This window comes from Uloborus diversus, chromosome 9 (genome assembly GCF_026930045.1).
Source record: "Uloborus diversus isolate 005 chromosome 9, Udiv.v.3.1, whole genome shotgun sequence".
Taxonomy (NCBI): domain Eukaryota; kingdom Metazoa; phylum Arthropoda; class Arachnida; order Araneae; family Uloboridae; genus Uloborus; species Uloborus diversus.
The window spans coordinates 120,008,069-120,020,517 of NC_072739.1; the positions used below are offsets into that span (position 1 = coordinate 120,008,069).

The 12,449-nt window shown below is 32.8% G+C and overlaps 1 protein-coding gene across 1 annotated transcript in view; it reads left to right on the top strand.

Moving 5' to 3' along the window:
- The window catches only part of LOC129229328 (Golgi-specific brefeldin A-resistance guanine nucleotide exchange factor 1-like), an 86,409-nt gene extending 76,586 nt beyond the window's left edge, over positions 1–9,823 (top strand). Inside the window, exons 33-34 of the mRNA XM_054863620.1 lie at positions 1,446–1,756; positions 8,792–9,823. Coding sequence (XP_054719595.1) covers positions 1,446–1,756; positions 8,792–8,824 — 344 coding nt within the window. The 3' untranslated portion in view covers positions 8,825–9,823. The remainder of the gene's footprint in view (positions 1–1,445; positions 1,757–8,791) is intronic.
- The last annotated feature ends 2,626 nt before the right edge of the window (positions 9,824–12,449 follow it).

Below are 12,449 nucleotides of genomic sequence, written 5' to 3' on the forward strand. Positions count from 1 at the left end.
AAAGCATTAATTTCATTTTGTGTACATTCTATCCTCACAGCAAATAGCATTTAAATTGGGTTCCCAAATAATGGTGTATGTGTAGTTCCATGGTCATTTCTTTCTTCTGATTTCAACGTGATGAAAAAAGTTTTGAGCCTGGACAATTTATTCAAATGAAAAGCAAAATGATAAAATTTCAGAACTAAGAGCTCCTTCCTATTCAGGGCTGTCAGAGTGGTGTAGTAATTATGCGTTGACCTCTTACATTCAAAGGCGCAGAATCAAAACCAGCTCCAATCGGCATTTTCTCAAATTGCAGAAAACTGCCAGCGTCTGTGTTGTATGATTATGCAACATGCAAACAATCCTGTAAGTATTCATTTGGCTTTGAAAATTCTCAGCAAAATTAAATTCCTGGTGCAGTTTTGCAGTGAAGAGTTCCCAGGTGGCTCCATCTGTTGAGGAAACTGAGAGTCAAAAGCATTGTGGTAATGGCTAGCCGTTAAGAGAGGTATCATATGAAAGAATGAATGACAGCTCTTTTCGGGATGCACTAGATCTACAAATGGTGGTAAACGAATATAGCTTCACTATAAACATACAACAACAAACAGCATTCTTCTTTTAGAGGAACTGGAAAGTAATGCGGTTTTTTTTTTGAGCAAATAAATTTTCAACAAGTTTTTATGCAATTTCTTTCATTACCAGCCCTTGTTTTGTTATAAGATGTAAAAACATTTATTCCCTGATTGATAAAAATGGATTGGTTTTGGAGCAAAAAAATCTATTTTCTCTGTCGACAATCACTGAAATATACTCAGCTAACATTCCACCATCTGATTTCCCTCTTGATCGTTGTAGCACTTTCTAACTGTCAGAAACTTAAAAAGTCAGCTAATACCTAAAATGCCATCTCCTGATATTTTACTCCAAAATCGGTTGGTTTACATCTGAGGTTGAAAATTTACATTCTGGATGGCAAAAGGATGTTGATAATTGGGGTAATGACATCTGTAATTGAAAATAAAAACTTATCTGCTTGAAAAATTTAACATCACTTTCCGATCCTCCTGATATCATCACCTGCTGGAAAAGAAATTAATTAAAAGGTTTGGTCCATACCTGTCCAGATTTTTACGTTAATTAGAAAATCTGGTGCATACATTAAATATGCAACACCTTAAAAAGGAGAAAAATAAAAGTTTTCTGTCCATAAAATATGTTTGAATTATATTTTGTTATTCAGGAAAAATATTTATTTTATTTCTGACATTGATGTCTTAGGTTTATTTTGTAGCATTGTTTCCTTTTTAAGGATTGAAAATGTTGGTGTTTGTATTAGGTTGAAACCCAGAGTGTTATGTAATGGTGAAACCACTTTTTTAATGTTTAAATTGTTTATTTTAATTATTATTTACTATTCCATTTTTGTATATGCTGTTTACATTTAACTTGATTTTCAGAGCAACCTGATCTGGTTTGTGATCAAGTTCAAGAAACTGCTATTGTTAGTCCTGTATCTTCTAGTCCAGTAAGTTTATCAAAATCTAGTGATGTTGAAGAAGCAGAATTAAGCTCGACTCCTGTTTCTGTGATTCTCCACCCTCCAACTTCTCCAGTATTTTACAGCAGTGCCGTTTCTATGGCTGGATGTGCAACACTTCCTGTGGCAACACTAGCACAAACTGTGGCATCAAATCCTGTTGCTTTACCCCTACTTTTGGATCCAATGGTCATGACTCAAACAAATATGCCCATTTTTACTTCACACCAAGTAAGTATCAATAACGAAGACAGTCATAAGGTTCCTAAGTAGGGGAATGTGGGACAAAGTGAAATAGTTAAGATAACTTGCCTTTTACGAAATGTAAACTTAGAAATTTGTTTTGGAAATTACATAAAGAAAGAATAACCTCGAAGCATGTATTTTTTAATAAAACTTTCATTGAAATATTATATTTCATTTTTCACAGTAAATTTGTACATTCAAGAAAAGTGAAACCAAGTTTTATTCTAACGAAATATTTTCCATTTGATTATTAAAAACGTTTTTCATCAAATGAATTTTGCGAGGAAGGGACTCAAGACCTCCTCTCTCCCTAACATCACTGGAGATCGTCTAATGTTGCATTTTTCTGAGCTACAATTTTGAAAAATTTCCAAGGGTGAACACCAGGCCCCATTTTTTTTGTGCAAATATTTTACTTACATCTATATCTGTATACATATGTCTATCATTATAAACTTTTTTTTTAGATTTATATATGTATACACAAGGTTGCAGTTGGGGGGGGAGGGAGGGCTGTTCTCGGAAATATGTGTTGTGTTGTAAAAATAATGCTAATTCAATGTAAATTGGTTTTAAATCTTCTTAAAAAAATAAATGTCTGCTTTTTGAGTTAAACTTCTCACTACGTATACAACAAGCAATGTAGAAGCAACAAAATTTGCTTTTCCCGTGAATTCCATGTGCATGACTTAGTTTTTAAACCTTTAGTCATTATGTCAGCTGTCGGTAATGCATTTTTGGAAGTCTTTAGATTGACTGTTCATTTATTCTGTAAACCATGTTCCTCCTTGTTCAAACGAGAATAAGTTTTCCCCAAAAGTGTTGTTTGTAGCTCAAAAAATAGAAGGCAAAGAAAAACCTGTAAAGAAACTCCAATTTGGTGCAAAAAATTCGAAGTGTTTCCTAAACCTTGTTCAGAGATTTTCTTACTGCGCATAATTTTAAAGTAATATGTGTAAATTGAGTAGTGTGTAATTTATATTGTTTTTTGCTCATAAAAAAATAGAAATATTTTTTGAAGAGACTTAGTTAAGAAAATTTAGCAGTCGGAGGGCTAAAGCTGGCATATGTAATTTAAACTCCTGAGAAAAATTTGTCAACCATGATATCTACCCTATATAAAGGTACATTCCCTCTAAAAAAATTTCCCACTACAGCCCTGAATGTACATTAGTGTACTGGTATACATATATACAATATTTATTGGTATAAAGGAAAAGGAAGCTCATGTGAACATTTCTTTTTTCATTTCTTAATTTCTCAGAAAATATTTTCAATTTCTCGCAGAAAAAGGGTCTCCATGATTGAATAGTCTTTTCTTTGTGCCATGGAATTTTTTCAGATTTTTAAAAAAAATATTGCTATACTTTATTTTTTTTAAATGTTTTTAATTGTTCACATGTGTCCCTATAGGGGGGTAGATGTGAGCAAGCTTGGGGCACATGTGAACATGATTGAGAAATGCAGGACGAGACTCATATTTCAACAAAAAAATAGTTATAATGAAGCATATGCGTATATACTAATTACATTCAAAGGCTTGTAACCTATATTGTCTGTTTGAATTGCATAGTAGCTGTTATTAAGAAAATATTTTTTTCTAAATTATTGAACTCTGCTCACTGTCCAATTTTAAAGTTTCGTAGCATTTTCTAATCAATAGATCGACAAGAAAAAAATCTTATGACTATTAAACAATACAAAGAATATTTTATTATGTAAAGTATATTCTTGTCATATAGTATGTTTAAGCTTCATACAGAATATGATGATAAATTAAAATAATTTTCTAAACTTCTGTTTTTAGTTAAAGGAAAATATTTTATCTTTATATTTTGTGTAAATATTATATACCACTAAATTTTTATCTAAATATTTAGTAATTAACGAATTAGAAAAGTAAAAAAAAATTAATTAATTAGTAATTATGTAACAATAATTAACAATAAATTTCCAAACTGATTGCAGCAAAACAATAATTATAAATCTCTATATCTCTTTTAACACTTATTATAAGCCTACACTAATATTTGTATTTGCAGAGAGGCTATGGGAGCTGTTCACATGTGCCCCTACATGTTGCATTCACAAGTGCCCCAGCATGTACCTTAGAACTAATTTTCAAAAATAAACAATTTTTAATTTAATTACAAAATTTAAAAATTGGCATAAATTTATGTGAATGTTCATATAATGGTTTGCAATAATTAAATTTAGCTTATTAGTTATTTTAAAGTGTTTTTACACGAAGAAGACAGTGATAAAAGTACATCAGCATCTGCTGAAACAAAGAAGCTGTCACCACAGAAACATAAACTTGCTCCTTGCCTGAAAATTTGGTTAAATAGTAGGGCTGGTACTGGTATTACTTGAGAATTTTTTGAGATTTTTCGCTTGACGTTATCTTAGTAAAACATACCCTGATCACATGTGCCCCCTTTTCCCCTACATATTGCTTTTTTCCTCCTCCCAGCAGTGAAATTCAGTTTGTCTAACTATTATTTGAAATTACTTTAGTATATGTGATATGTTAAGTGATCATGTTTATCAAATGATTTGTCAAGTGCATTGCATTAATATCCAATGTGGCCATTCAACAAAGAAACTGGGAGTTGAATTGTCTACTAAAAATTTTTCTTCTACCTTCTTTTCCTAATATGAACTGTTTTATAAATCAAACTACTGAGTACTGATCAAAGTTTTCCCCAACTTCCTATAAGTTCAAAATATCAAGAATCTGCTGTACAGCAACTCTCGATTATCTGCTTTCACACTTTCAAAAAAAAAAATGTTTTTTTTTTTGGTGATGATTAGCTGAATGAAGATAAATGCACATATTTTGGCTTAAAAAGTGCAAAATCTATTTTTACTTTTTAAGCCCTTACTTTTTAAGCCTTTTCAAAATCTATTTTTACTTTATAAGTGCAAAATCTATTTTTACTTTTTACTCACCAAAAAAAAAAAAACATTTTTTTTTTGGTGATGATTAGCTGAATGAAGATGAAAGCATATATTTTGGCTTAAAAAGTGCAAAATCCATTTTTAGACATTTATATTTCTTTCTTCCCTTTTCCTTAAAATGACAGATAATCTTTCATGGTCATCAAAACCCAACTACTTGAAACCTGATTTCTGTCTGACCACGGATTGTATGGAAAGCATGGGTGCAAGACCTTCCGTCTCAGGACGGATTTCCGTCTTGGACAAAATTTCCGAGACGGAGGTCGGGTCGGAAATAAATTCGCTGACTTTCTTTAAGTTTTTACTTAAAAAAGAAAATTTGAGTGTTTGAAAAATATGCTTTAATATATTACTGGATTGTTCATAACCATGAATTTACATCGACATTCTCTCGGTTTTCCGCCATGGGCTTGTTTTCTTTGCAACGTGCTTTTGGAGGAGTGACTTTTCGACTCGCGCCGTTTGTCTTTTTTTAGGTATAGCTGTGTTATTTCAAACTCACTGCATTGCAGACCGAGGAGTTGCTCGCTATTCTTCCTGATTTTTCGAAATAATCGGCTCTAATTGAAAACTTAGCCTTTTCTTATGCTATTTTCGATCATCTTTTCGTTCTTTTTTCATTTGCGCGTGTTTTTTTTTTTTTTTTGCAAACTTTACACGCATTTATGAAAGCTATGTACGCTCTTAAAATGTCTTAAGAGTTGAATCTGAACCACCGAATGAGAGTGATTGCTGACTAGATGAAATGTTTTCGCCACATCAAAGGGCATCCGCATACCAGGTAAAACGGAAACTCAGGGATTTTTTATACTTTAATGAAATTGGGAATTTTGGAAATAATCGAGGAAAAATTTCAAGCTGGTTGGAAACACCGATGGGCAACCGTTCCTGCATTTTTGACAAAGACTTGAGGAATCACTAAATTTCAATGTCATTGAATCTAATACTCGCTAGAATAGAAATATGGGGAGGGTTAGAGAAAGGAAAGGAGAAAAATAAAGGCAGCACGAGTTTGTGAAAAAAACGCTGCTCTTGCAAAGAGGGTAAATCCGCAAATTGACCCACAATACTGAGATCTTAAAACGTTTATATTTTGGACAATCTGAGAAGAGGGGGGGGGGGGCTTCTCAAGGACTCCAGCATAAAATATCGAAAATTAATTGAAAACCATTTTTGAAGCTCGGAGTGGTTTGATATTTCTCCTCTGCAAAACTCTTAAAAATTTAAAAGTCAAAAAGTTTTAGGCTCTCTTTAATGATGTAAAAGTGGGGAGGGGGAAGTTTAAAAAAAAATCAAATTGGAGTCTTAAAAACACTAATTTAGGCAATCTTTGGTGAATTTATGATATAAGGTTTTGGTGTTCTAACATGAAAATGTTTTGTAGCTGATGTATTAAAACTATTTGAGGTTATACTTAAATGACTTAAGTGAAAGGGCATTTGGGACCCTCTCCCGGAAAGTGTTTGTAATTGAAGTCTTAGAACTTTTAGGCTGTCTTTGGCAATGTCAAGAGGGAGGAAGGGGGCTCTCTTTGGGGGAAATTCCGAAACTGGAGTCTTAAAAGCGCAACTTTAGACTGTCTTTGGGTTCGGGGTTCCTCTTCCCCAAAAAATATTCAAAGCTGAAGTATTCGAAACTCAGCTTTAGGTAATCTTAGGAAGACTGAAGAAGAGGGAATTGGAAGCCTTTATCTCAATAAATTTATAATTTAAATTCTTAAATCTTCGGTAATGAAAAGTGGAAACCGCAAATTGAAGTCAAATTTAGTGAACTTAGGGGAAAGAGTTTGGGGGGGGGGGAGTGTCTCTCTCCCCGAAAATTTCTCCGTGCTGAAGTATTGAAATGTTATTTTGGCTATTTTTGAGTGAGTTAAGAGTTAGGGAATTCAGGGGCCTTTCTCGAAACATTTTCAAAATTGAGATCTTAAAACTTTGGGTTGTCTATGGCGATGTGTGGAGGGGAGTTGCTTTCTCAATAGAAAAATAAATCTTAAACAAAAACTTACACTGCGTTTAGTAAACACAATGGAAGGGGGGGGGGGGTTATTCTGCACCCCAGCCCGAAATATTTCCATTTCTGAAATTTTTAGAGCTTTGTTTTGGGCTATGTTTGGATGACTTAAGGGGAAGGGTGTTGGAAGATTCTTTCAAAAAGTTTCCGAAATCAAAGTATTAAAACTTTTTAGGCGGTCAAAAGTCATGTTCATAGGTAAAGGGGGTACTATTCCTACAAAAAAAAATAGGAACTGAAGCCTTAAAAATTGAAATTTAGGACATTTGTAGTGAACTCAGAGGGAAAATATTTTGATGCTGAAATATTTAAAGCGCCACTTTAGGCTATATTTGAGTGCCTTAAGAGGGATGCGATTCGGGGACCCTGCCTAGGGTTAGGATTCAGTTCCCCTATTACTTTTTTTTAAATTAATGAATATTGGAAAGGGTACCTTGTTCAAAAAATATATCTACTTCACTGAAGCTTTTTTTTATTGCTAATTTCACCACCTGCTATCTTATAAAAGAATTCTTTTTCAAATGAAGACTGTGGGGGGAATGGTGCCAGTTCATTATCATTAGTCGCCCATACCCTTCCCACACCTTTCCTTCTTTTGTGCTTGTTGGCGCTACCTTGGGTAGACTTTCCGATCAGAATTGATTTATGTTGCAAAAGTGAAAATCTCATGTCCTAAGCGATTTTATTGCTACAATAAAAATGTTTACGATCGATAAAAAACTAATGGTGGGGAGCTGCGAACGCTTTTACCCGTAACATTATCCAACATCGTCTAAAATTGCTTTTTTTGAACTTCAATTTCGAAATATTGGCGAAGGAGGGTTCCTGAACTCCATCCCTTTAATAGTGCATTCAGAAGGGAGTACAAACGTTATGAAAGATGGAGTACAATTTCGTTTTTAAAGCTACAATTTCGGGGAGAGCCCAGAGTGCCTCCCCCCCCCCCCCTCTTTCCCTAATATTTTTTGAAGGTTGCCCAATATTTTGATTTTCGGACTATCAGTTTGAAATAATTGATATAAGAGTCCCTGAACCCCTCCTTTCCCGGAACTTTATCAAAATGGCCTACCATAGCGTTTTTTGGACTCAAATTTGGAAAAATGTCTGGGGGAGAGCCCCCAGACCCCCCCCCCCCTTATTGCCGGATATTAGGTTTTTTGGAATTATGATGCCAAAACGCTTAAATATTGCAATTTAAAAGATTAAATTTTAAATCAAACACAGATTCCAAAACTGGCATTATTAAAATCTACAACATTTATACACAAATTTTTACTTAAGCCCGCATGCGGGCGGGGGAGGGGGGGCTGAAAATATTTTCCGTCTTGAACACATCACCATACTTGCACCCATGATGGAAAGATAAACATCCGTTTTACAGCCGGAAATGGACGAATCTATTATTTTTTAGCGATGCCAGCTTTCGCAGAAGCAGAGTCTCATTCAAATGAGCGGAATACTGGCATTAAATTTTTACTTTTCCCCCTCACTCAGATAGATTCGTCTTATCTGGACGTTTGAAAATTCCATACAATCTGTAGTTGGACAGTACATCTACACTACTTAGTGCTTCAGATCTGCACTACTTACAGATTTTTTATCTATCCCAGTTACATGTGTAAACAAGTGACCAGACCAGTCTTGAAAAATTCCTCTCTCCTGTCCTGTGTGTTTTTGTGTATCCAAGCTTGATCTGTTACAATCATCTGCTTGCACGGTTGGCTCCCATATGTGTGTAATCTGTTTGCAATAATGAACGACCCTTTTAAAGCTTTACATGCATTTCTTACACATACTGTTTTTGTTTTAGCTATTGTTTAAATGTATGCGAGCATTATTGATCCTTTTAAGCTATTACTTTTTTTTTTTTTTTTTTTTGCTATTAAGCACTAGCATCGTTTTTACCTACCATGGCCACCCTATTCCCTACATAATTGGGAGTTTATTGAATAGCTTAAAATGTTGTCTGTGTCATGAAACTCAAGGTTTTATTCAAATATTCATTATCAATATAAATCACAATAAGTCTGAATAAATTTTCTTTTTTAGGCTCACAATGACAGTGTGAATTCTTCAAGATAGCCAATTCACATGGAATGCGACTAATAAAAAAGGGTTGATGTAATATTTTGTCAATTACCCTATTTAGGCATGTGCAAATACTGTTCAAAAGAAGTTCCAACAAAACATTGTCTAGAAATAAACATTATACAAAAGTTCCTGAAGAGGAAAAATATGTTAAAAGTATCTGCATTTATGTACATCAAAGGCAAAATTATATTCATTGATAATGAATCGAAGTAAATACTGTAGTTATATATTTTTATTTATATAATAGTTTATGACTCCTATTGTAAATTGTTACTTCAATTAATTATGTATATCTTGTTATATATTTAAATTAGTTTGTTATTTTTGTATGGTTTTATCGCACCATAATAGTTTAAGTTTTGAACATAAAGTTTTTATTTTTTTCATATCTATTTTTTGCAATCAAATAAAAGCTTTGTTTAAGTTACATATTTTCTTTAATTATTACTCAAGAAAACTAAATAATTATGTTTTGTCAGTCTAATAATTGTACTTAAACTGTTATTTATGGTTAGTGAATTGAATGAATTTCATGTTTAATCAGTACTGTTAAAAAGTTTTTATTTGTATAGGCCAGAAAGATACTTCTTTCAGTAAATGAAAGAATTTAAAAGTATTTTGAATTTTAAGCTCATTTTTCAATACATTGGAAACTATTTTCACACAGACTGAATGGGAATTATTTAAATCAATTTCAAGTAATGACATGTTCTGTCGATTTTAGATCATCAAAGTATTTTTAATAAAATTTGTAATAAAAATTTAAATTGAATAAGTTCAATCATTATTAATAAAAAAATGAAACAAAAATGTGTCTTTCAAAAATAGCAAGAAACCTTTTATCCCTTTTTTAAATTACATATTTGAAAAAAAATTTCACACAGAAAAAATATATTTTACTTGATGGAAATTATTTGTGGCATAGTGAAAGTATAAATGCTATCAAATTAAAAAAAAAAAAAAGATGTGAATAAAATGTATTTGGATTTTAGATTCCTCTGTCCTTTTTATAATACACACTCATATGTTTTTACAATAACTTTACTTTTTAGTAAGATATAGATGCTTGCTTGATATGAGGTAGTGAGAAGCAAAGGGATGTAAGTGGCCATTTTCAAGTTTTAAGTAAAACAAGTTTAAAAATAACATCCTAGGTAGGCTTTCATTGAATATTTTTTCTAAATCATGCTGTATAGCAGCACCTATCAGGGCTACTAGTAATATCTCTTGCCCCAAGACAAAAGAGAGGTTCCCCTTCAATTTGTACTAGTTATATCCAAATTTTTAATTTTACCACTTACATCCCTTTGCTTCTCACTGCCTCATATGGATCTTAAATATTATGTAAATTAAGATTTTACTTTAAAAATATATTAATTGCACTCAATAGTGTCACTATGGGGGGGGGGGGCAACCATCCCAGGTGATGCTCAAAGTAGATTTAAGAGTGTATAAAAAGTATAAATACTTTAATTCTAAAATTTTTGGTCGATATATCTTAAATTACATTTAATTTATAAATTTCAACAAAATAGAGCCCAATATTACAGGGAGGAAGCAACTACAATCGAGTCTACGGCAAATGTTACATAAAATGAATTCATGATTTATACTTCTGTTTTAATTCAAACTTTTGTTACACCATTAAATAAAAAAGTTGTTTTAAAATTGAGGCAGTGAGAAGCAAAGGGATGTAAGTGGACATTTTCAAGTTTTGAATAAAACGCGTTTAAAGATAAGATCCTAGGTAGGCCTTCATTGAATTTTTTCTAAATCATGCTATACATCAGCACCTACCAGGGCTACTAGTACCATCTCTTGCCCCAAGACAGAGGAGGGGTTCACCTACCATTTGTACTGGTTATTTCCAAATTTTCAATTTCGCCACTTACATCCCTTTGCTTCTCACTGCCTCAATTGCTGGACTTCAGGCTTTTCATAAAACATTTAAAAGATTTTTTTTATCAAGTGTCCCAACAAATTATGGTCCTAGGTGATACCCATTCTGGGAATGCCACTGGTTGCAGTAATTATAAAGTAAAATTCTTTGGGACCATTTCAAAAACAACGTTTAGTAAAAATGAAAACATTGTTGTAACAGGCATAACAAGCTACATTGTATTCAGTAAGTTACCAACCTATAGCCAGGGCTAAGGCAGAATACGTGTAAGCTACATTGTATTTCAAATCTTGATTTTATAAAAATGATTACTTTTCAAAAGTAAATGTTTGACAATCGATGCAAAAGTTTTGCAAAATTACTCTCAGAGTATAGTCTTAGATACAATACTGCAACAAATTGTATTTTTGGTAAACTAAAGAAGCTGAACATGATCCAAAATCACATTCCACATACTCTAGATTCTAACATAATCTGTAAAAGCTTGCAGCTCTGAAAACTAATAGATGTGTCCCTTTCTGCTTGTAGACCGGACGTTTGTGTTTCCATCTAATCGGTGATCATACTGTACCTCCGTCTGTTGGTCATCTGAGCTTCAATAGTTTCAATCTCTCAATTTTCGTTCTTGAATGGCCACGGCAATCTGCCGGTAGTAATGCCAAATGGAAGAATGGATGCCAATCCTGGGAAATGCACTTAGTTTACAAATGCTGAGGAGCTCCCCATTGGAGAAAAAAACTTTTCTAATGTAAGAAAAAAGTTTAAAAAATGAAGGATGAACTAAATTGGGTGGTTATTCAAAATATGGAACTGCTAATAAACTTTTTCAGCTTATTATTATCCTAATTTTCTTATTCTTTAAAGTTGACTGAACATATAACGAGAGCATATTTCGGCTGGCCCATATAGCACAATCCATTGGCAATAGTTTTTTAGTTCAAATCAGTATATTGGAAGAGTAAAATATTGATGTTATAGCTAATATGTGAGCTGCTGTTTATACTATAAGGGAGGGCAAAGAAAAGGATCCCCCTTTGATATATTTGCACTTTTTGTCAAATAAAATGTACAAGAAAAAAAATTACATGTGTTTGTAAAGATGTTTTTGCTAAAGTTAGGACATTAATTGTATAAAATAATTGCTATAAAACAGTAAAAAATATTGCAAACTATGCATGCAAAAAAAGCTTTGTTATATGGGTTTACAAAAAGGAATGATTAATAAAAGTTAATAGTTGTTTAGAAATACAAAAAGCCCACTGGCATGCAGAACAATACATGTAGCATGAATTTTTTGGGGGATTCCCTTTTAAGAGATTATTTTGTTTCATATATTGAGACTTAACAGAACAGAATATTGAAATTAGACAACAAAAGACACTCACTCTACGATCCCCATTATGCTTATCACTACACAAGGTTTAACCATTTAGATGAGCCCCGACATAGCTCTGATTTTTTTTATCTTGACCAGGAACTGAGCCATCTCTGATCCAGCACCTACAGAGGTATTGGTTTGGAATGGGGACTTGAACGACTTTGTGACTGTGAGAGAATTAACATGCACCAGTTGCCAAAAAATTTTGAAATTCTTCGTGTGTCACAAGATTTTCTCTCTCATTTTATTTCTTCAAAAGTTAAAAAGTCAATTATTTTTCCTAATGCTAACATTGGAGGTAGGTCATTCCAAGTTAAGCTAACTATTAAAAAAATTAT